Source organism: Nelumbo nucifera, chromosome 5 (assembly GCF_055504915.1).
Source record: "Nelumbo nucifera cultivar China Antique chromosome 5, China Antique-T2T, whole genome shotgun sequence".
NCBI classification, from domain to species: Eukaryota; Viridiplantae; Streptophyta; class Magnoliopsida; order Proteales; family Nelumbonaceae; genus Nelumbo; species Nelumbo nucifera.
In genome coordinates, this window is record NC_142653.1 from 40,858,716 (window position 1) to 40,884,217 (window position 25,502).

Consider the following 25,502-nt stretch of genomic DNA (forward strand, 5'->3'; position numbering starts at 1 on the left):
GAACTAAACCTCCCTCTAACACTCTAAACATTTTATTAAGTTAATCTTTGTAATATTACAGAGAGGCCCTTGAGTGGGCAAGAAATTACAAAAACAGAACATTACAGAGTATGGGCCCAGAATAAGGCCTATTATAGAGGGAAACATAAACATAACATGAAATAACAGTCTATGGGCTATTCGGTCCATCTCCTCTACACTCCCCCTCAAACTGAGCATAGATGTTAATCATGCCCAGCTTGCCAGTGTCATGTTGAAGCCTTGCCTTGGAAATACCCTTGGTGAGGAAATCTGCCAATTGTCCTTCCGAAGTAATGAATGGAAGTCACACTTCACCGGAAGAGACTCTTTCTCGAATAAAGTGTCTATCAACCTCAATATGTTTGGTTCTATCATGCTGTACTGGGTTGTGAGCAATGTTGATGGCAGCCTGATTATCACAGTACAACATCATGGGTTTGTCATGATCAATCCCAAGTTCTTCCATTAAGGACCTTAGCCACAACAATTCTGAGACTCTATGTGCCATGGCTCTATACTCTGCTTCTGCGGAGGATCGGGCCACAATTGACTGTTTCTTACTCCTCCAAGAGACAACATTACCAGCCACCAGACTGCAATACCCTGAAGTAGATCTTCTATCATCAATATTTCCAGCCCAATCAGCATCAGTATAGGCTTCAAGTTTCAGATGACCATGCTTGGTAAATAGAATTCCTTTTCCTGGAGAGCCTTTCAGATAACACAAAATTCGTTCTGCTGCTGCCATATGAGTATCTCTAGGAGCATGCATGAACTGGCTAATACAACTGACAACATACACAATATCTGGCCTAGTCATGCACAGGTACAAAAGCTTCCCAAGAAGTCTCTGAAAGACCCCTTTGTCTTCCAACAATGTTCCATCCGAAGCTGAAAGTTTGTGACTCATATCAATGGGAGTTGCAGCTGGTCTAACACCCATTTTTCCAGTTTCAGACAACAAATCAAGGACATATTTCCTCTGGGAAATAAGAATCCCATCCTTGGATCTAGCAACTTCTATGCCAAGGAAGTATCTCAACTCCCCTAGATCCTTAATCTCAAATTCTCTATGGAGGAAAGACTTAAGGGCCCGAATGCCTAAGGCATCATCACCAGTCACTATAATGTCATCAACATACACAATGAGATACACTGCTAGAGATCCACTTTTCTTCACAAAGAGAGTATGATCTGACTGTGTCTGCACATAGCTGAATTTAACAAGTGCAGCTCTAAATCTCTCAAACCAGGCTCTAGGAGATTGTTTGAGGCCATAAAGTGATTTCTTCAATTTGCATACCTTTCCTTGCATATCTTTCCCATACATTCCTGGAGGGAGACACATGTAGACCTCCTCATGTAAGTCACCATTCAGAAATGCATTCTTTACATCTAATTGATAAAGAGGCCAATCAAAGTGAGCTGCTGCCAGAAATAAAAGAACCCTCACATATGTCATCTTGGCAACAGGGGCAAAGGTCTCCAGGTAGTCAATTCCATATGTCTGTGTGTAGCCTTTTGCAACAAGTCTGGCCTTGTACCTCTCAATAGTCCCATCAGCCCTGTATTTAATGGTAAAGACCCACTTGCACCCAACTAGATCCTTCCCTTCAGGCAAATCCACCACCTCCCAAGTATCATTCTTGTGTAGAGCATCCATTTCAGACTTCATGGCATCTCTCCATTCTGGAATCCCAAGAGCTTCTGACACAGACCTAGGAATGGGGTTAGAAGCAGCTGAAGAGAGGTAAGCAAAGTATGAAGGAGAAAGTAGATCATAGGAAAGGTGTTTGGAAATGCAGTGTGCAGTGCACTTCCGCTTTCCTTTCCTAACAACAATGGGGACATCAAGATCTGGGAATGATGGTTCCAAAGGGGCTGAAGTAGTACCTGTTATCTCATCTGTGATTGGGAGTGTATGAGCCTCATTTGTTGTAAGGGAAACAACTTGCTCATTCCTGAATCTTTGCCTTTGATACACCTTGGGATTGTGGGTAGGACGAGGAGGTAAAGAAACAGGAGCACTAGGGCAAGATGAATGAAGTGGCTGATCCTCCTTTGATTCATTTTGTGAGGATACAGGCTTGTCGAGTGACTCAACTGGGACAGGAAGAGGAAGAGCAAATACTTGTGACAAACTCTCCCCCTGTTGACAATGTCCTTCCTGAGAGGAACCATAAAAAGGAGAAAGCTCATCAAAGGTAACATCCATAGAGACATGTCGAGTGCCAGTCTTGGGATCAAAACAACAATAACCCTTTTGTGTGGGGGAATAACCAAGGTAGATGCACTTGTGGACTTTTGGTTCAAATTTATGCCTCTGGGCACTTTGAATGTGAACATAACAAGTACAACCAAACACACGAAGAGGAATAAGAAAAAGATCCCTGTCTGGATGAAGAAGACTAAAGGGGGATTTAAACCCTAAAACCCTGGATGGCATACGGTTTATAAGATAGGTAGCAGTAAGAACAACATCACCCCAAAATCTTGTAGGAACATGTGAGGCAAACAAAAGGCTTCTTGCAACTTCAACAATATGTCTATTTTTCCTTTCAACAACTCCATTTTGTTCAGGGGTTCTAACACAAGAGCTTTGATGAATAACCCCCATGTCAGAGAGATACAAGGATAAACTCTTCTCAAAGTACTCTTTTGCATTGTCAGATCTGAAAACCTTAATTCTGGTATCAAATTGGGTTAAAACAAGCTCATGAAATTGCCTCACAAGTCTTGGGACTTCATTACGGGATTTCATTAGGTATATCCAAGTGAATCTAGAAAAGTCATCAATAAACAGGATGAAATATCTGTAGCCCCCCATAGAAGATAAGTGGTAAGGCCCCCACACATCAGAGTGCACAATATGAAAAGGAAAAGAAGCTCTTTTATTTCTTACAGGGTAATTGTTTCTACAATGCTTTGACAACTGACATGACTCACAATTGAAACTGGACACACTGACTCCCTTAAACAATTCGGGAAGTAAATGACTCAAAGCAGAAAAAGGTAAATGACCAAAACGACAATGACTCGACATAATTTGACTGATAGACTCTGAAGAAGTAGAACCAAAGGTAGCATTCTTGGGATGATCAAGGCATTGGCCAGGAGTGTCGAGCAAGTATATTCCATTCGCTTCATGGCCACTCCCAATCACCTTCTGAGATTCCAGATCCTAAAACACACAGTGAGAAGGAAAAAAGGTTACACAACAATTCAATGACTTGGTCAAGCTACTAATAGATAATAAATTGGTATTCAATTTAGGTACATGAAGAGTGGAAGATAAGAGTAAGGAGTTTGTAGGCTTGACAATTCCCTTGCCAGAAATAGAGGCAAGAGAACCATCAACTAAGGTGATTTTGTCACGACCAGGAAGCAAATCATACGAAACAAACAGAGTGGAAAGGTTGGTTATGTGATCAAAAGCACCTGAATCTATGATCCAAGGGGTCTTGGGATTACCTGAGGTGGATGCATGGTTAGTAGAAGCTCTTATACCTAAGTGAGCAAATGCGGTGGTGGCTGAACTTCCAGAAGGGTTGGATGATGAAGTTACACCTTCAAGCTAGCTGATCATCTTTCCAAACTGAGGATACTTAGCTTTCATGGCTGTGAACTGTGCACAGACAGGCTCAACCTCTGTATCTGTACCTGTGGCTGCATGTGCACTTCCTGTCCTTCTACTATCATTTTTCTTCTGGAATCGGATAGGGACAAGACTGGGATGCAATTTCCAGCACTTGTTCTTGGTGTGTTTCGGCTTCTTGCAATGTTCACAGACCACCTCCTTCTTTCCTGTGCCACTGGGAGCCCCTATAATCCTTTTGGGTTTAACCCCCATATTTGCAAAATGATCATTGGTGTTGACTCCTTGAACCTGTACTTGCCTTCTACTCTCTTCATTGCTGACCAAGCATATGCTTGTGACAATGAAACACTTTCCTTGGACAAAATGTTCTGCTTTGTGATGTCATATTCAGGATTCAGCCCTGTTAGGAACTCAAAGACCCTGTTCCTTTCAACTAATTTCCTGTATGTTTCAGCATCATTGGGGGTATCCCATGTCACAGCCTCTATCAGATCAATCTCTTGCCATAGAGATTCAGGGTTGAGAAGTATGCTACAAGTGATTTCTCCCCCTGCCTTAGATTCTTCACATCACTCCTCAATTTATAGGCTCTGGCAACATTCAATTTTTGGGAGTAGGTTTTTGCAACACTATCCCAGATTTCCTTAGTCGAGTTCATCCAAAGATAGTGTTGACTAATCTGTGGCTGCATTGAATTCACAAGCCACCCAATCACTGTGTAGTTCTCTTGCATCCATCTCGTCATTCTCTGGGGGAGCTTTCTTGCTCCCAGAAATAAACCCCCATTTTCCTCTGCTACAAATATGGATTTTCACTGATTGTGACCATGCCAAGTAGTTGGTCCCATCAAGTTTAACTGTAGTTACAACCAACATAGAATCGGCTGGGGTTCCCAAAGTTTGTTCATATTCAGCAGCACTCTTGCTTTCAAGGTCCGAGGAATCCATCATACAAAGGCTCCAATTAGGGTTTTAATAAGTTTTCCAAGGTACAGGGAATCTTGATGAACTTAGTTTGAGCTGAATCGGCAACAACAACCAACTCACAAAAAAACAGTTCAGTCTTGGTAACCGTGACAGTCCAGCTCGGTGGCAGCACTTTCTATAGTAAGAAATACTATTTCAGCCTTCAAGGGGCAACCAACAGACCTCCAAACACAAAGTATTTCAGGTCCCCAACAACCATTGTCCCAAAGAGAAGAAATAACAGTCCACAGTCCTTGAGAGGCCTTTTGACAAACACTCTGTGTGCAGTAGTTAACACCCTACTGTTAACTAGTAGGAACCACTTCAATAATGTTTTGTATAGGTCCAAAACAAAGGCTGGACAGAATTTTTTGGACTAGTACCACTGAGTCCAAATCAGTTTCAGCAACTTGACAGTCCAACAACAGCCGAACTGCACTCCAAAACAACCCAGAAATCTCTGAGTTGAATCAGTCCAGCAACAGCCGAACAGTAGGGCAGAATGGAGGAGGGTTTCGAATACTTTAACAGCCCTCCCAAGCAACGAAAATAACCCAGCAATAACTGAGATAACTTACAGTAAGTGAATCTCATTTGAACTTCAAACCAGGCCGAACACCTTTCTCTCTGATTTCAAATCAGGCCGAACACCTTACTCTCTGATTCTTCCTGGTCACCGAACTATTCTCCAAGTGTGTAGAGACTTGGGCACCTTCCAAAGACCTTCAAGAACAAGGTGAATGACTTTAAACTTCCAGCCCTAGAACATCCTCATACAGTTGGCTGGACTAGAACCACATGAGGGTCACGCCAAGCTCTGGTCCGCTCTGATACCGAGTTGAAAATAGTCCTCTTGAAGTATAGGACTGCTTGAGATTAGATGCAAAACCAGAAAAATGAACAAGAGAAGATTAAGACGTTGAGAGAGAGAGAGAGCTGGCAACAGTGAGAGTTAGAGAGTGAGAGGTTCGAACTAAACCTCCCTCTAACACTCTAAACATTTTATTAAGTTAATCTTTGAAATATTACAGAGAGGCCCTTGAGTGGGCAAGAAATTACAAAAACAGAACATTACAGAGTATGGGCCCAGAATAAGGCCCATTACAGAGGAAACATAAACATAACATGAAATAACAGTCTATGGGCCATTCGGCCCATCTCCTCTACAGTTCCCATGCAGCTTGGCCATGCCCTTTACGCTTCAGCCACCATGGCGTCAGTGTATGGGTGAGGCAGAGCTGAAAAGTGTCAGTACTTTGTTAGCTGGTCAACCACCACCAGAATCACTGATTTGCTGGTTGAACGAGGTAGACCTGTAATGAAGTCCATGGAGATTTCTTTTTTTTTTTTTTTTTTTTTTGATCAGTAGTCCACGGAGATTTCTTCCCATACCCATTATGGAACGGCTGCAAAAGCCCAGCCGGTGATTGGGCTTGGTATTTCTGCTGTTGACATACCCAACATTCGGCAATATGCCGTTGGACATCTCGGTGCATACTTGGCCAGTAATAATGGCTTCCTAAGAGCTTAAGAGTGTGCAGAACTCCTGAATGTCCCCCTAGGCTGGAATTGTGAAAGAGCTTCAACAGATTGGGGATATGGGCTGAATTGAATGAAATCACAAAACGCCCCTTGAAAAACAAATCTGGCCCAATAATAGTGTACCTGCTTACCTTGGCTGGATTTTCTTGAACCTGGTTTCTGATCAACTGGAGTTGGGGATCTTGCCTTGACTCTTGCCGGATGGCTTCAAACAAAGGGTAGGTTGGTTTAGAGCAAGTGAGCTGGGCCAGTTCTTCCATCCGGGAGAGAGCATCAGCTACCCGGTTAGTGCTGCCTGGCTTGTACTCAATTTGGTAATCAAAACCCATTAACTTGTTGAGCCACTTCTGCTACTTCGGAGTGTGAACCCGTTGCTCTAGGAGGTATTTGAGGCTCCTTTGGTCAGTTTTGATGACAAATTGCCGACCTAGCAAATAGGCCCTCCACTTTTGGATGGCTAACACAATGGCCATCAGCTCCTTCACATACATGGACTAGGCCCGGTGAGTAGAAGATAAGGCCTTGCTGAAATAGCCCAAGGGTTTTCCTTGCTGCATCAGTACTGCCCCCACACCCACACCAGAGGCATTGCATTTCAAGTTCAAAAGGTTGGAAGAAGTCCAGTAGGGTCAAAACAGGTGGCCTAGTGACCATAGCTTTGAGTACATCAAAAGCCTTATGAGCTTTCTCATCCATATGAATGATTCTTTCTTTAAGAGGTGGGTGAGGGGGGCGACTATGAGCCCGTAACCTTGAATGAACTGCCTGTAGTAGTCCATAAGTCCTAGAAAGCTTCTCAAAACTATCACCGAAGTGGGCTTGGGCCAATCTTGGATGGCCACCACTTTCTCTGGGTCAGCAGTGACCCTCCCCTCATGTACTATCTGCCCTAGATAGTGGACTTTTCTCTGGTCGAAGGAGCACTTAGAGAGTTTTCATACAATTGGCTTCCCCTTAGAATTGATAATACATGTTGCAGGTGCTCTAGGTGGGCATGCCAATTTGGGCTGTAGATGAGGATGTCATCGAAAAATACTAGCACAAACCGTCTTAAGTAAGGTCTAAACAGGTCATCCAAGACGGATTGGAAGGTGGAGCGGGCATTTGTAAGCCCAAATGGCATGACCAAGAATTCATAGTGGCCATTGTGGGTTCAGAAAGCAGTTTTGGGTATGTCCTCTGGGTGCCCCTGTATATAATGATACCCTGAATGTAAGTCCAGTATGGAAAACACTCTTGCAGATCCCAACTCATCCAAGAGTTCATAAATAATGGGGATGGGATACTTGTCCTTAACGGTTATTTGGTTCAGGGCGCAGTAGTCCACACAAAATCACCAAGATCCGTCCTTCTTGACTAACAAGACAGGAGAGGATAAGAGACTGGTGTTGGTTCGAATGTAGCCTTTGTGCAGGAGTTTTGTAACAGCCTTCTCAATTTCTATTTTCTAAAAGTAGGGGTATTTATAGGGTTGGACATTAGTGGGGGAAGAGATGGTGGTGAGGGGAGTTTTGCGGTCTTGGGCTCAAGTAGGGGGTAGTGTGGTGGGCTCCCCAAAGATGTCCTTGAACTGGGCCAACAATTCCTGGAGGGCCTGTTGGCAGGTGGAGTTTGGGAAGGCTTCAATGAGGTTATCAAGAGTGGGGGAAGTGGGCTGTAAGCCAACATGCATAAATAGGGGCTGGCCTAAGGGTTTAGAGGCCCAAACTAGGGTGTTTGTGGATTGTAGAGAAGATGGGCCGAATGGCCCATCAGCTGTTTATCCTTCTTTATTTTTTATGTTCTTTGCTGTAATGGGCCTTAATCTGGGCTTTATTCTTTCTTGTGTTATGTTTTTTAATTTTCTGCCCAATTAGGGGCCTCTCTGTAAATTATTAAAGTTTAACTTAATGAAATGGAATTAGGGGTGTAAGAGTGAAGGTTAATGTTCGAAAATCTCTCTCTTTGAACCCTAGTTGCTGCCACCTTCTTCTTTTTCTTCTCTCTTCTTGAAACCTGATTTCTGCTACTTTCTTTTGATTTTTTGCAACTTTTTAAACAGTCATTTCTTTTCAAAAGGTTGTTTTTCTTCTTGGTATCAGAGCAGGCTCAACTTTTCCCTTTTTTCACCTCTTTTTTCCCATACACAATGTATGGAGAACTGAATCATATGAATAGTTAAAGAAAACTATTTCAGCCCATTTGTTAGTGGTTTCTGGAGAGAAGGGGACTGGTTTTGTCATCCTCTTGACAGATTCGAGTGTGTTGCCCGAAACCCTAATTTTCTGGAGAAATCTAATTGTGGGCCCCACAGGGAGTTTGACCTGGGTGCTTAGTGACATAAGGTCTTCTCATCCTTCATTTGGAAGATCGAATCAAGTGGATTGGTGTTTTGTGAAGTCTACAAGGAGTGGCTGAGTTTTCTCTGTTTCTCCGGGCTTCCGGGTGTGACGCAGGTAGCTGGTACAGTTGCATAGAGGTTGGCCCACAACACAGTTTTTGTTTTGTCTTCATTTGTTGTTATTCAAAGTTGTTAGAAGTTATTTTCGAAGTATTTAAGAAGATGAACCCTTCAGAAGTTAGAAGTTAGAGGTTGGCCCACAACATAGGTTTCGGGAGACTCTGTAGACTCTCTACTGGCTGTGACCACAGTCAAGCTGGATGGAACTAATTATCTGGCTTGGTCACAATCAGTAAAAATTCATATCTACAGTAGAGGCAAATTGGGTTTTATCTCCGGGAACAAGAAGGCTCCTTCGGAAGATGATCCATCATATGAAAAATGGATGCAAGAAAATGATACTATTATTAGATGGCTTGTGGACTCAATGCAACCGCAGATTAGTTAGCACTATTTGTGGATGAATTCAGCAAAGGAAATTTCAGATAGTGTTGTTGAAACCTATTCCCAGAAATTAAATATGGCTAGGGTTTACAAGCTGAGAAGTGATGTGAAGAATTTGAGATAGGGGGAGAAACCATTAGCTGTGTATTTCTCAATACTGAAGTCTTTATGGCAAGAAATTGATTTGATAGAAGCTGTAGCTTGGGACACCACTAATGGTGCTGAGACCTACAGGAAACTTGTTGAGAGAAATAGGGTGTTTGAGTTTTTGACAGGGTTGAATCCAGAGTATGACATCACAAAGCAAAATATTTTATCTAAGGGTACTGTTTCACTGTCTCAAGCCTATGCCTTGGTAAGTAGTGAAGAAAGCAGGAGACTTGTCCAGGTCCAAGGGGCTGGTTTAAATGATCACTTTGCTAATATGGGAGTGAAACCCAAGGGAGCTGTAGGGACTCCAAGTAGCTCAGGGAAGAAAGAAATTATTTGTGAGTACTGTAAGAAGCCAAAACACACTAAAGACAAGTGTTGGAAATTGCACCCTGAGCTTCTTCCTCTTCGGTTTCAAAAGAAGTCTGATAGTATGAAGGCAGGGAGTGCCAATATTGCTGTTGGTCTAGATAGTGACAAATGCCAATCTGAAGAGATGACTGCTAGTGAGTAGTTAGCAGCTATGGAGGCAGAATATGAGAAGTTTGGGAGGATGATTAGTCACCTAGAGGGTGTGGCCTCTTCTTCCAACCCTCCAGGAAATTCAACCTTTTTTGCATTTGCTCATTTAGGTATACGGGCTTCTGCCAATCATGCAACTATTTCAGGTAATCGTAGAATCCCTTGGATTATTGATTCTGGTGCTTCTGATCATATGACCAACCTTTTCACTTGGCTTGTTTCTTATGATTTACTTCCTGGCTATGACAAAATCACCCTAGCCGATGGCTCTCTTGCCCCTATCTCCAACAAGGGAACCATCAAGGCTACAGATTCCTTGGTACTTCCTTCTGCTCTTCATGTACCCAAGCTAAATACAAATTTGTTATCTATAAGTAACCTAACAAAATCATTGAACTGTTGTGTAACATTCTTTCCTTCCTACTGTGTTTTTCAGGATCTGGAGTCTCAGAAAGTGATTGGGAGTGGCCATGAGGCGAATGGAACATATCTGCTGGACACTCTTGGATAGAGCCACGAGCAACCTGGAAAAGCTGATTTTGGGTCTACATCTACAGAGTCCATCAGTCGAGTCATGTTATGTCATTTTCATTTGGGTCATCTTTCTTTTTCTACATTAAGTCATTTATTCCCAGGACTGCTTAAGGGAATTAGTCTGTCCAGTCTTCATTGTGAGTCGTGTGAATTGTCAAAACATTGTAGAAGCAGTTATCCTTTGAGTAATAAAAGATCTTCTCCTTTTCATATTGTGCACTCTAATGTGTAGGGGCCTTACCACTTACCTTCTATGGGTGGCTACAAATATTTTATCTTTTCATTGATGACTTTTCTCGGTTCACTTGGATATTTTTTATGAAGTCTCGTGATGAAGTTCCCAGACTTGTGAGGCAATTCCATGAATTTGTCCTAACCCAGTTTGATACCAGAATTAAAATTTTCAGATCCGACAATGCAAAAGAATATTTTGAGAAAAACCTGACCTGCTATCTCAATGGTTTGGGGGTTATTCACCAAAGCTCCTGTGTTAGGACTCCAAAACAGAATGGAGTTGCTGAAAGAAAAAATAGGCATATTGTTGAAGTTGCAAGAAGTATTCTATTTGCCTCACATGTCTCTACAAAATTTTGGGGTGATGCTATTCTCACTACAACCTACCTAATTAACCGTATGCCATCCAGGGTTTTGGGGTTTAAGTCTCTCTTCAGTCTTCTTCATCCGGGCAAGGATCTTTTTCCTATTCCTCTGTGTCTTTGGTTGCACTTGTTATGTACATATCCCAAGTGTCTAGGGACATAAATTTGAACCAAAAGCCCACAATTGTATCTTCCTTGGTTATTCCCCTACACAAAAGGGTTACTGTTGTTTTGATCCGAAGACTAGCACTCGGTATGTCTCAATGGATGTTACCTTTGATGAGCTCTCTTCCTTTTATGATTCTTCTTAGGAGAGGCATTGTCCAAAGGGGGAGAATTTGTCACAGTTGTTTGGTCTTCCCCTTCCTGTCCCAGTTAAGTCTTCTGTTGAGACTCTTCCTCCTTCAAATGAGTCAAGGGAGGATCAGTCATTTCATTCTCATTCCAGTGTTCTTATCCCTCCTTCTTTACCTTCTTGTCCTCTTTTTAATCCTAGGTTGTACCAACGGCGGAGAACCAGAAATGAGCAGATTGTTTCCCCTACAGCACATGAGCCTCCTGTACTTCTAGTCATAGAAGAGACAACAAGTATTGATACAACTAGACCTGTTCATGGGCCGGGCCGGGCTTTTACTCATCATTAATGGAAATACGGTAGGCCCGAGCCCGAGCCCGGCCCGACCAATGGGCCTATAACTTGGGCCCGAGCCCGGCCCTGATAAAAAGCCCGAAGCCCGAGCCTGAGCCCGAAGCCCGACCTAATAAAAAAATTACAATTTTCCCTATTCAAATTAGAATTAAAAATTCAGATGCATTTTTTCCTATTTAAATGAACAATGGGCCTACAAGATGGTTTTTTTCCCTTTCTTTTACGTTTTAAAACACAGTTTTACATTCTTAAATAAAAAAATTTATTCAAATGGACATAATCACATAACCCATTTTAAGTCTAATTTTAGGTCGGGCCGGGCCGGGCCGGGCTATTTTGACAAAACTCGAGCCCGACTCGAATTTATTGCGAGCCGGGCTTTTTGGCCCGAGTTTAAGCCCGCGGGCCTATAAACATGTTCAAGCCCGTCCGGGGGCCGGGCCGGCCCGTCGGGCCACCCGGCCCATGAACAGGTCTAGATACAAGCCTTTTGGAGTCATCCTTCCCAGACCTTGATATCCCTATTGCTATTAGGAAAGGAAAAAGGAAGTGTACTGCACATTGCATTTCCAAACACCTTTCTTATAGTTTACTCTCTCCATATTTTGCCTACCTTTCTTCTGTTGCTTCTAACCCAATTCCCAGGTTTGTGTTAGAAGGTCTTAATATTCCAGAATGGAGGGATGCTATGAAAACAGAAATTGATACCCTGCACAAGAATGACACTTGGAAAGTGGTTGATTTGCCTGAAGGGAAGGATCTAGTAGGCTGTAAGTGGGTTTTTACTATCAAATATCATGCAGATGGCACCATTGAAAGGTACAAGGCTAGGCTGGTTGCAAAAGGTTATACACAGACATATGGGATTGATTATCTAGAGACCTTTGCTCCTGTTTCCAAGATGACTTCTATGAGAGTTCTGCTATCTCTGGCTGCACACTCAGACTGGCCACTTTATCAGCTGGATGTAAAGAATGCATTTCTGAATGGAGAGTTACATGAGGAGGTCTATATGTGTCTTCCTTTTGGGATGCATGAAACAAATATGAAAGGGAAGGTCTGCAGGCTGAAGAAATCTCTTTATGGACTTAAATAGTCCCCTAGAGCATGGTTTGAAAGGTTTAGGGCTGCCCTTGTTAGCTTTGGCTATGTACAAACACAGTCTGATCATACCCTCTTTGTGAGGAGGAGAGGATCCTTGGCCGTTTACCTGATTGTGTATGTTGATGATATTGTTGTGATTGGTAATGATGTATTAGTGATTAATTATCTCAAATCTTTCCTTCATACAGAGTTTGAGATCAAAGATCTAGGGGAATTGAGATACTTTCTTGGCATAGAATTTGCTAGATTCAAGGATGGGATACTTATCTCTCAGAGAAAGTATGTACTTGATTTGCTCTCTGAAACAGGGAAGATGGGTGCTAGACCGGTTGCTACTTCTATTGATATGAGTCATAAATTCTCTGCTTTAGATGGAATATTGTTGAAAGATAAGGGAGTCTTCCAGAGAATACTTGGAAAACTTCTCTATCTATACATGACTCGGCCAGACATTGCATATGCTATCAGTTGCATTAGTCAGTTCATGCATGCTCCCAGGGATACTCACATGATAGCAACAGAGCGAATTCTGTGTTATTTGAAGGGTTCCCCTAGAAAGGGAATTCTATTTGCTAAGCATGGCCATATGAAACTTGAAGCCTACACAAATGTTGATTGGGCCAGAAACATTGATGATAGAAGATCTACCTCTGGGTACTGTAGCTTGGTGGTAGGTAATATTGTCTCTTGGAGAAGCAAGAAACAATTAGTTGTTGCCCGATCTTCAGCTGAAGCTGAATACAGAGCCATGGCTCATGGAGTTTCTGAACTACTGTGGCTTAGATCCTTGATGGAGGAACTGGGTATTGAGCATGATAAGCCAATGATGTTATACTGTGATAATCAGGCTACCATCAATATTGCTCATAATCTAGTGCAGCATGACAGAACTAAACATATTGAAGTTGATAGACACTTCATTTGAGAAAGAGTGGCTTCTGGAGAAGTGTGTCTACCTTTCATCACTTCTGAAGGACAGTTAGCTGATTTCCTCACCAAGGGCATTCCTAAGGCTAAACTTCAGCATGATCCTTCATGTTCTTTGCTGTAATGGGCCTTAATCTGGGCTTTATTCTTTCTTGTGTTATGTTTTTTAGTTTTTTGCCCAACTAGGGGCCTCTCTGTAAATTATTAAAGTTTAACTTAATGAAATGGAATTAGGGGTGTAAGAGAGAAGGTTAATGTTCGAAAATCTCTCTCTGAACCCTAGTTGCCGCCACCTTCTTCTTCTTCTCTCTTCTTGAAACCTGATTTCTGCTACTTTCTTTTGATTTTCTGCAACTTTTTAAACAGTCATTTCTTTTCAAAAGGCTATTTTTCTTCTTGGATGTTGGCTGCAGACCCTGTAAGTGGCAAGGTTCCCCATTGTTAGTGAAGTTCATGGTCATATTATTCCAATCACATAGCACCAGGCCAAGGCTACGTAGCCACTGCACCCCTAGGATGACATCAACACTAGAGAATTCCAAGGGGTGCAAGTCTATCTAGAACTTCTGTCCCTGGATGGAGATGGATTCCTTCTTGCAGATACTGCCACATGTTATTTTATGTCCGTTGGCCATATGAATTGAAAAAGGGGAAGTGGGTTGAGTATCATACCAAGTTGTTTGGCCAGGAGGCAGGTGATGAAGTTCAATGTTGACCCACTGTCGATGAGGATAGCTATGGGTCTTCCCAACAAACTGCCCGTGACTCGCATGGCTTGGATAGAACCTCGGCCCATTAGAGCATGGAGGGAGATGTCAGCTTCTTCTTGGTTCGGGCCCACTGGATAGACTTCCCCATCAGTGGGTGTGGAGGGGTCCACGTTAGGGGTCTCTTCATCTAGTTGTAGGAGGTAGGTTGGGCCTTGCACTTGTGACCTGGCCTGAACTTGTCATCGCAATTGTAACATAGGCCTTTTCGTGCCGGGCTTGCATTTTGGCCCATGAAAGGTGCTTAAAAGGTACAGTGAGCCAAGGTAAGATGGGCCTTGTGGGCTCAATCCCGGGCTTATGGACCATTAGTTCAACCTTAGGAGGGTTCTTCAAGATTGGGCCGAGAGAGTGGTTGGTCCAACTGTTCTTCTTGCAGTCTGGCCATGCCCCCTACTGCCATGACTGTTGCTGGTTGTAACGCCTTGACCTCCAGGCATATATCATCTCTTAATCCCCTGATGAAGCAGTCCACCAACGCTGTTTCTGGCCACCCAAAAACCCTAGAAGACAAATGTTTAAATTCCAATTGATACTCCATCATCGTTCTCGTCTGTTTCAGCCTGGTAAGTTGTTCGTTGTAGTTCACAAATGTAGTAGGGCCAAATCTATTGCAAAGGGTCTTGGTGAACTCTGACCACATCACCTGTGGTTGGGAGCGACAATACCACTGAAACCATAGGATCGCATCACCGTCCAAATGGATGGAGGCGATCGACACTCTGGTGTGCAGTGATTTTGTGGTATTCAAAATACCGCTTAGCCTTGAAGATTCAGGGGTGGGATCTCTGCTGGAATATTTTGGAAAATCTATTTTGGTTACCTTGCCTGGAAGTGGTGTGCTGCCCCTCCCTCTGTGGTAGTTTGAATTCTCCATCTCCTCATCTCTCCGACTAGACTCCCCTGTCTGCTATTGGGAGGCTATGGCGGACATGGTAGCCCGAAGTTCCTTCAGCTCAGCGACCAGCTGGTGCAGACCCAACTCAATTTGATCGACCCTCTTGTCGACTGTAGTGGATCGTGTCGGCGGCATTGGAAGTGGTAGCCTGCCTCTGATACCAACTGGTAGGAACCACCTACCATGGTAGCCTCTTTGGGAGACTGACCTCCTGAGAACAGAGAAAATAGAGGAAGAAGAAAGGCTTTTCTATTCATCACTTAGTTACAGAATTGGACGCCTTTTTATACTGGCTCAGATGGCTCATCATGAGAATCAGATATTCCCATGTGTAACCAACTCTGGGATTGGATCTGCTGTTGTGGCTACTGGTCCCCTCTGTCTTCTAACGAACTGCTGCGCGATGGGTGGCTTCGCACCTGCACTGTTTTGGGCTCTTGGGCCTGGGCCTGAAGTGGTTGCAACAGTTACCCATAAAAAATGGACTCTTTAATATGTTAGGTTGCATTCCCTGTAAATTTCCTCTTTTTTTATTATTTTAAACTAAAATTTTCACTTTTCTTTTCATAAATTATGAATCTGGGACTTATTGTTCCCCTCTTCCCACTCATCTAAGTAGATCATGACCCAAAGGACGGGGAGAAACTGATATTTAGGGTTCTTTATCCACACGGTTTAGATGCAGCACATGCATTGCTGATACCACTGACCATGTATTAGAAAGTAGAAAAATAATGAATATAAAGAGTTTGATATCATGATTCTTTGTGATTTCTTTTGAAATTTCAAACATGTAGAAGTTCAATTTTCCTATCCGAATTAATTTCAGTTTGAGCAATGTATTTCATGATGTCTTCAGTCTTATCGTAGAAGAGCTAGGTTGGATATTTTTGCTGTTGTGTTAGGAAGTAGTTAATATTATAGTTTACAAGCTTCAGCCCCCTTTGTAGAGCCATAAATGTTCAAAAGAGCTATATGATCCTCTTGTTTTTTTTACACAGTTATTTAAACTAGGGTTCAATTATGATACTGGAAAGACATGATATCCCAAGAACTTGTGACCAATCAACCAGTATTATAAACGTGGTAACCAACAATCAGGTGGTATTTATGAAAATTCATGGGTGGGTTTTGATTGGTCAAAGATCTTCCGGTACCATGTCTTTCCAGCATCATATGTTTTCCCTTTGGAGTCTGAATCATGTAAATATTGCATGCAGTTGAGCACATTTGGAAATGGAAAAGTAATTCATGTAAGGGAAAATTCCCGATTAGTACCCTGTACTTTGGGCCTAGTGCCACTTTGGTCCCCGAACTTTAAAATGCAACAATTCAGTACCCAAGCTTTCAAAATGTGTCAATCCAGTACCTGCCATTGACCAGTCTGTTAATCAACCGTTAAGTGGCATTTGAAAAGACACAAATGCCCTTTGAGTGTCATCTAATTCTCTTTATCAACCTCCAAACATTGATAAAAAATGAACAGTCCCAAGTTCTTGCATCTTCTATTCAAGAAAGTTGGGGTCAGTCTGAGTGGGTATTCTGGTGACCCTAACTTTCTTGAATAGAAGAGGCAATGATTTGGGACTGTTCATTTTTTTTTTATCAATGTTTGGATGGTTGATAAAGAGAATTAGATGACACTCAAAGGGCATTCGTGTCTTTTCAAATGCCACTTAACAGACTGGTTAATGGCAGATACTGGATTGGCACGTTTTGAAAGTTCGGATACTGAATTGTCGCATTTTAAAGTTCGGGGACTAAAGTGGCACTAGGCCCAAAGTACGGGGTACTAATCGGGAATTTTCCCTTCATGCAATTGTCCTAGTTGTATTTTGGGCTGTCAATGGACTCCAAAAGTCCAAAACCTGATCCAATTATTTTGGATCTGGACCTTAGAACCTGCATCCATTTAATGGATCAAATGTGAATTTGACCCCATCTGATCCAATTAAGATCTGTGGTTAAAATTGTTAAAATTTAATATATATATATAATATAATATAATCATGTATATATTATATAACTATATAAAATTTATAAGAAGGAAACTCAATAGTCTATATTTATATAAATTTATTATATATGTATAAACCTGTTCATGGGCAGGGTAGTCCGATGGGCCAGCCCGTTATTTGTCGGGCTTGGACATGATTTTAGGCCCATGGACTCAGGCTCAGGTCCAGAACACTGAGCCTGACTTCTTTTTGGGCTCGGCTCAGGCTTTCTCAAAAAATCTTGTCATGATAATATTTTATATAATAACAAATATATTATTTATATATATTTTATTTCTTTGTTCCACTTCTCTTCTCTCTAGCCATATTGAGATTTTTCATTATTTTTGGGCTTTGAAGTTGTTTAATATAAATCAGTTTTGTTTTTGAGTAAAAAAACCTTCTTGCCCAATTTCTAGGCCAGGCTTCGGGCTTTATATGAGGGCCAGGCTCAGGCTCGGGCATGAACATGTTTTGTTGATATATATGCAAAGCCCAGCCCAGCCTGGCCTGTGAACAGGTCTATATATGTATAAGTTAAAAAGTAATTATTTTTAAACTTTTTACAATTTTATTTATTTTAAAGACAACAAAGAGGATTCGGATTAAATGTTTTCTTGGTTAGCTACACATATTTGGTTTAAAAATACAGGCTACAACTCCTTTTTAGTACATGACAATCTTTTTGTAAAGCAGGGTATGGGGTATAGTCCCTATGTATAACTTCTTGCTATTCATGTTGCTTTTTATGTTACTAAGATACTATACTTTACCTTCTCTCAAAAAAGAGGATTTGGATTAAATCTGAATCCGATGTTGGATTTCTGATTGGATTTAGATTTGATGTTTCAATAATCACATCAGATTTGGATATGGTTAGATCCCATCTGAACCCAACCCGTTTACAGTCCTAGTTGTAATATTAAGTCTTCCACAGTTGTTGTGTTCACCCCCTTGAACCAATTTCTTGGTTTAAACTTTGCTTACTCCCATTAAGTATCATAGTTGCATTGTTCCGATCCATTTTATCTACCAATGTGGAACTTATTTAGTTATTCCCTACTCTGGGTCTGGGCATGCTAAGTCCTGGTATTGTCTCATTGTGATTATTATTATTATTATTTTTTTTGAGAAAAGTAAGTAGATTGTATTAACTGAAAAAAAAAAATATACAAGTATGGACCTCTGCACAAGAAGTTTCTAATTTTCTATACAAGTGCAAGCATTAAGGACCTCCCCAAAAAATCTAATTTCAAAAAAGAGGAAGAAAGGTTATCAGAACTGAAACATGTAAGAGTATAGCCAAGCTCTCAACAGTCAACTGCAGAATTGATAACCATCTCCTCTGGATTTGATTTATGCTAAAAAATTCTACCATTCCTTTCAGACCAGATTTCCCACATAACTGCTAGAGGTACCACATCCCAGCAAGCTCTCCCTTTCTTAGATATTCCTTGCATCCTCCACCAGGCTAGTAAGGGCTTCACAGAATCTGGAAAGCACCCAAAAGCTGGAACAGATTTTCTGAAATGATTCAAGACTTTAAGAGAAATTGCAGAAAAGGAACAAATGGTTCACAGATTCCCTATGGTCGTTACAAAAGGTGCACTCCATGTTTGGTAGATTAGCTCCTTTCCTGACCAGCAATCCTTAGTTAAGCACTTTTCCCATGCCACTACCCACACAACAAATTTGAGGGTGCTGCATTTCACCAAATGGCCTTGTAAGGAAAGGATCTATCTTGCTCTCCCAACAAATCAGCATAAAAGGATCTGACTGAAAAGACACCTGACTTGGACCATCTCCACTGCCTAGTATCTTGTCTGTCCACATTGACTTTCTCATTACACAGTAAGGACATCAAATCAGCCACCCGTCTGCACCTCCCAGTTGAAACAATTTCTTCTAAAAGCAAGATTCCAAGTACCAGAAGTTCCTTCTATCTGAAAGCATTCTGCTACTGTAGCTTCTTTGTTGCAAGCCAAAATAAATAACTCTGGAAAATTTTCTTTCAGTCAATTTGTTACACCAAGGGTCTAGCTAGAGTTTTACAAATTCTGCTACTGGGAAAACTTTACAAATTCGTCTCCAAACTCCACAACCATATGACAATCGAGAGTCCAGGGCATCCCAGCCGTTATCACTTAAACCATACTTCTCAGCAATCAGCTCCCTCCACAGATTATTATTATTATTATTATTCAAAAAGTCTTCAAATTATTCTGTGAAGGTAAATGCCTTTTTAATTAACTTCTGGGTGTACGCAATACACACCTGTATAAATTTTGAGATTCTATTCTAACTTCTCAACAAGATTGAGAGTGGCATTGATATTTGTTTATTTCAAGATAAAACTCAATCAATTTTTTGGCCAATTGATCCAGGTACTTCTTGTAGATCAGTCTGATCGTTTTGTTTTTAAGCCTATGCTGTATGAGCTTCTATCTGGAGGTATGGTGTTTTAGAGTTTAAATGGAGCTAGAATTCTTCATACATTCAAACTAGTTTTGCTCTTTTTCAGAAAAGTTGCACAATTTATAATCTGTGATCTTTCAATTAACAGAAGTTGATGCATGGGAAATAGCACCCCGTTTCTCAGATTTGTTAGTGAACACCACTGTGCAGTTTTTCAAGGATAGAGTGAAATTTTTACAGCCCACTGATCATTTTGAGATAAATCAGCTGACACAAACCCGTTCTGGTGGAATGGTGCATCTTGAAAGTGGACTACTTATTGAATATGATTGGTAAAATTGCCATCTTCTTTACTCAACCTTTGAAATTATTTTGACAGTTAAATTTTGTTTTCCATACCTCATCCCTGACTTTTACAATGACCCAGCATTGAACCATGTCTGTTCCTTAGTCATGGATTTCTAAACTGTAGTCCTTGATCACATTTTATAAAACTTAAAAGTAAATTTAAGGAAGTTGCTATAACTTTTGATTTCTGTATATCAGCAGTTAAGTGGTATAATCCTCTTTGGCCTTGGTTTCTTGTACTTGGATTTTGCTTTAATACCTTGGTTGATGTTACATTTTTCTGCCTGGGCAGCCAGGTTGGTTCTTGCTTTGGGAGCTGAAGCCAAACTTGATCTTGTACCAGGTGCTGCAGAGTTTGCATTGCCTTTCTCCACCTTGGAGGATGCATGTGTAAGGGCCTTGAGAATGTTCTGTATTTATTTCTTTTTTTTCCTTCTCCTGGTATTCTCTTTGCTTTTTAATGATTATTGGGACTCAAAAATTAAGCAGTTCTCAAATACATTTTCTTATGATCCTTGGATATAATACAAATACTGGGTCAAGTTTGAGAACCACTTGGCTGCAGAGTTTGGATTGCCTTTCTTTCACTTAGAGGATGCATGTATAAAGGCTTTGAGAATATTCTGTGTATATTCTTCTTCTTCTTCCTTTTTTCTTTCTATTGATATTGTCTCTGCTTTTAATGTTCATTGAGATTCAAAAACTAAGTGGTTCTCAAATATCTTTTGTTCTATCTTGGCTATGATGTTATAAATAATGTGACAATGTGACAGGTTTCAAGAATTAGAGTTTACTATGCCATGAGGCATGGCATAACCATCCATGCCGTATCCGATCCAATCCGAAGATCTGGATTCGACAAAATTGTTAGACAGTTTTGTATGCCCTTAGCTTCAATCCGATTTGATGTACTTTTGTTATTTAGTGGAAATAAATAAAGTGCATGCTTGATTCATGTTGTTTGCTTTAATTCTGTGTACGACCCTAAAACTGGACACTTATAGAGACTCGTGTTAGTTTTAAATGTTCACAGCCATTGGATAAGTCTGGGGAGATTTATCCTGCCAAGGCTGATACTGGTGTGCCACCAAGTGTTGGGATGGCCTGTCTCGGCCACCAGGGTAAGACCCAAGGCACATGCAGTATGGGATTACTCGAATCTTTGAACCGGACCAGATTTTCAGTATTGCCCTGGACCTTGGAGATAGATGGGCAAAACTGGAAAGTTACACCTGACCCCTAGACTCGATTATGACACTTCACTAGGTGTCGGATCGGGCTGTCTTTGATATGCCAATCAGTGAGATCCTTAGATGGGGATCAAAACCTGGGTATGTTGGGACAGTCTGAGAATTCATCTGAGTGGGTGATCATAGTGACAGGATCAACCCCTTTGTCGGACAAAGGTAATGATCGGGAATGCACTCTCTCTGATGTAAACCAAACTGCCGGCAGTTGATTTCAATCGTTGGAATTTTGTTTTGCAAAATTAATATATTTATATATATATGTACGGTTTCAAAATGTTTGCAAATTGTTTTAATTCTCGGGATCCATGTGAGTGGAGAGTGCGGCACTGTTCCTTGCAGCCGAGGGAGAGGTCCTCTCTTGTCGGGCAGTGCTTGATCATTAAGGGCTGAGAGGTTAAGTGTAAGACCATTTAGGATAATACCTGATGGGCTAATCTTGCACCTGCCCGCAGTCCCTGGGTTTTTATAAGATGGCTTGGCCCAGGGACCACTTAATGTAAGTGTTGGGCCCATAGGGTCCATGTGATGGACTCAGGGGTTCACTGAGTTTTTCAGTGAATTCGGCTGGGCCTTGTAATAAAGGCTGGGCCGAACCCATGTGGCTGGTGTGTAGATCAATGCTTGGGTCCCACGCCATACAAAGAAGCCCAACTGGGCAGCAGATTGGAAACTAATTAAACACTGAACACTTAATGGGCCAAAAGCCCATTTCGAGCTGGGCTGATATGATCACCCATCTATGGGGGGAATCTGAGATTAATGTTAGTAAAATGATAGGGCCTTTAACCTTATCCACTCTGGGAGACCAAATTCAAAACAGATTTGAATCTGGTAACCTCCTGATAAGATCAGGAGTAAGCTAACTTAATCTGAAGATAGGATTAAGATAATCCCCTATCCAAATACAGATTTGGATTGGGATAACTCCTAATTAGGAGGTTTCTTAATCAAGAAGAAAGGAGGAGAAACCCAAGAGAAATATATCAGATTTCGAACCAAGGGTTTTAGTCAAGAAAACCCCCTGCGAACAGAGATTAGATCTCATACAAAACTCCAGAGAGAAGAGAAGCAATTCAGCCATCTTCGTCCCAGGAGTTCTTCTCTAGCCGCCGCCATTCCCTCTTGCAAGATTTGATCTTTGCAGCAATAGGGAGTCAAGAAATCAGTTCTTGACATTAGTCTTGCGAAAAAGATTGAGAAAGATTCAGTGTTCAGAGTTTCCAGAGGATTCTTGCGAAGGATCCAGTGTGTAGGACGCACCCTGCTGGTTCCGTTCCATCCACAGCTGTGTCATCTTCAGTAGGAGCGGATCTTGGTTTCTTCTTTGGGTGTGAACACCAACTTTGGGAGATACTGCTTCTCCGGATCAGGTATATTCCTCCGTTTTGCTTTTTGGTTCAGATCTGGTTCGATCATGGTTCAAGTAAGATCCTTGAATATAGTATTCTAAATTCAGGGAATATGATTCCCAGTTGGGAGAAGGTAGGAAAATTTTTGAAATTCGCCCACCCATTCCGCAACCTTTTGGCGTCCATTAGATGGATCCTACCATTCTTTCAAAAATAGGATCAGATCATGATCCAATCCATTTGCACCCCTAATCTTAGTCTACTCTCTCTCATTTTATCACCTATTGGAGCTACTCCTAGGTTCCTACTGTTAACTTCATTCCTAATCCCATCCTTTCTACTTCATGCCATGAGGCAAGGCTTCTCAATTTTTATTTGTATTTTAATGGTTTCTTTAGTATTCTGTGTTTTCCTCCTTCCCCTCTTGTGCTTCCCTTCAATGTGTAACAAATGACTTCTTCTAACTTGAGCAGTTGGTGGTCTTGACTTCTATGCACACGCCCGAACCATCTTAATCTATTCTCTCTCATTTTATCAATTATTGGAGCTACTCCTAGGTTCCTATTGATAACTTCATTCCTAATCCTATCCTTTCTACTTCATGCCATGAGGCAAGGCTTCTTAATTTTTACTTGTATTTTAATTGTTTCTTTAGTCTTCTTCCTGTGTTTTCCTCCTTCCCTTGTTTTTGCTTCATGATAATTCTCGGAATTTATCTTATTGATAATTCTAGGCCCGGTTTTCCTAAAACCCAAAAATTGACCAAAAACTGTTGACTTGGTCAACATCATGCGGCCTGGGTGGTTGACCCGTTGATTCATTGGGTCATGGGTTACAACACATAATGTATTGAAAACTTTTGGAAGCCATAACTTTGCGCTTGGTTGTTCAATTGGGGTGATTTTTTTTTTTTTTGATTTTTGTTAACTTTCAAGATCTACGTGCTCCTAAGTAGGGGTGCCAATTGGACTGGATTTGGTCCAATCTGATCCAGTCCAATGTGATTTCATTACAAATGGACCAGGTCCAATCCAATCTAATGAATATTTTGGACCATTTTGGACCGGTTCAATTCAATGTCTAGACTGTCCAATCTGTTCAAAATTGTTTTAATTTAGATTAATTCTAACCCAAATCTGGTCTAGTGACACGTATATTCTTATCTTCTATCAATGGGCTAGGTATTGGCTCAATCCAACCCAAGCCAATCCAATCCAATAAATACTTTGAACCATTAAGTCTGGACTGGTCCAATTTAATGTCTTGTTGGTCAGCCCAATCCGTCCAAATTGATTTTGGTTTGGACAATGTCCAATCCAAAACCAATCCATTGGCACCCCTACTCCTACGGTGCCAAAGGCACCTTATTTGGTGCCCTGCCCCACTATTTTTGCCAAAAAATGCCTTTTTTGGCTCCAAATATCAAATTTTAGCTTTTTATAAATAAAAAATTAAAAACTGAAATAAAATTATAAAATTGACCTAATATAAACCATTTATATACATATATTACATGTAGGATATAATTATATTATTTAATTGATACGATATATTATATATATATTATAGTATTATATATTATATTGATATAATATATAAACCATACATACATATGTATATATACGTGTTATGGTCTTACCCATCCGACCTGGATGGTTGAACTTCTGACTGACGACCCAGAGGCAAAAATGTTTCAGCCTTTGGGTTGGTTTTTAAAACACTGGTAAAGTGTCTTAATGGGATTCATGTTCCAAGATACATAATAAAATTGCAAGTTGACCTGTTTATCAAAGACAAAAATTGCAGGGTAAGCCTACTTCATCTTAGGTCTTTGGAAAGGATTTTTGACTCTCTAGGATGCAAATATCTGATGAACTAAGGTATTTTTGCAGAAAGAGACTGCTAGTTGGATTTTCTTATGTGTTTTTCATCCAGATTTTGAGTTGTCTCTCATGGTAACATAAGCTGTTTTTTTTTTTTTTTTTTCTTGGGCAAGTAGAGATAATGTATTAAAGAAAAAGAGTATCCCCTGTGAGAGTGGGGGTTGGAAGAGGGGGCTGAGGAAGTTGGGAAAGGAGGTACTGACATCTTTGCGGAATCTGAGATCGGGGAAGTGGCAGGAGGAAAAGGGTCGAGAGAAGATGAAGACAACGTTGGTGATCAGGATGAGAACCACGCTGCAGGCGCTTTTCGTTTTAAGGAGGTGAAGGTTGGTAGGTTGGATGTTACTTGAGTCGAAGAAGCAAGAGTGAAGAGAAAATTGAGTTGTTCAATGGAGTGAATGGCAGGAAATCACACAGCCTAAGAAACTCTAATGTAGTGCATGTGACGAAAATCTTCTCAAGGTTGAAGCTTGGTCTGGCAGGGGCAGGACCCACAAAAAACTACAAATGGGTTTACAAGAGAAGGGAAGGAGGCAGTTTGTCTCATGGAGATGAGTCTAAAGGAATGACGATGAAGGCACAGTCATGAGATTCTCGTTTGGGGAAGGACGTCCAAGTCAACAAGGAGGGCGGTGAGGGTTCTGATTCTGGTACGAGCATGAAAGTGCAAAGTAATGAGCTCAAGGGTTTTGCTTCAGGCGGTGTGGCTCTCCCAGCAGTGAGTAGACAGAGAAGTGACAATCGGAAAAAGTTTGGGTCTCTGTTTTTGGGGTGGTGAAGAATTTTCTAGGAGGGCCTTTGAGGACTTTGAAAGGAGAAAAAGGAAGAGAAGTTAAAGAAAAAAGCTCTGGTGGAAGGAGGCGAAGTTTGAGATGAGGAAGTTTCAGATCAGGAGGATGAAATTGTGGATGAATATTGAGCCTCTCTGCCAGATTTTTTCCAAGGTTTTTAGCTCGAGTCTGATTTAGTTTGAGTCTTTGGTGTGTAAGTTGCATGCTTGTTTTTTCAGGTGTTGTTAAAGGGGTCATGTCGTTTGTTTGTTGGGTCATTTAGTTGTTCTCTCCTTTCGGATGATATCTTATCATCTTCCTGCTGTATTTCTTTTTCCTTTTAATAAAGTTTTCCTTTGACTCTTCAAAAAAAAAAAAAAATAAATAAAG

General features: G+C 41.2%; 1 protein-coding gene across 3 annotated transcripts in view; it reads left to right on the forward strand.

Annotated features, from left to right (window-relative positions):
- NDC1 (NAD(P)H dehydrogenase C1) overlaps positions 1-25,502 on the forward strand; it is a 58,674-nt gene that overhangs the window by 20,541 nt on the left and 12,631 nt on the right. For all 3 annotated transcript variants that reach the window (XM_010245183.3, XM_010245182.3, XM_088888550.1), the window contains 3 exons: positions 19,482-19,548; positions 19,661-19,844; positions 20,157-20,250. In XM_010245183.3, coding sequence (XP_010243485.1) covers positions 19,482-19,548; positions 19,661-19,844; positions 20,157-20,250 — 345 coding nt within the window. The remainder of the gene's footprint in view (positions 1-19,481; positions 19,549-19,660; positions 19,845-20,156; positions 20,251-25,502) is intronic.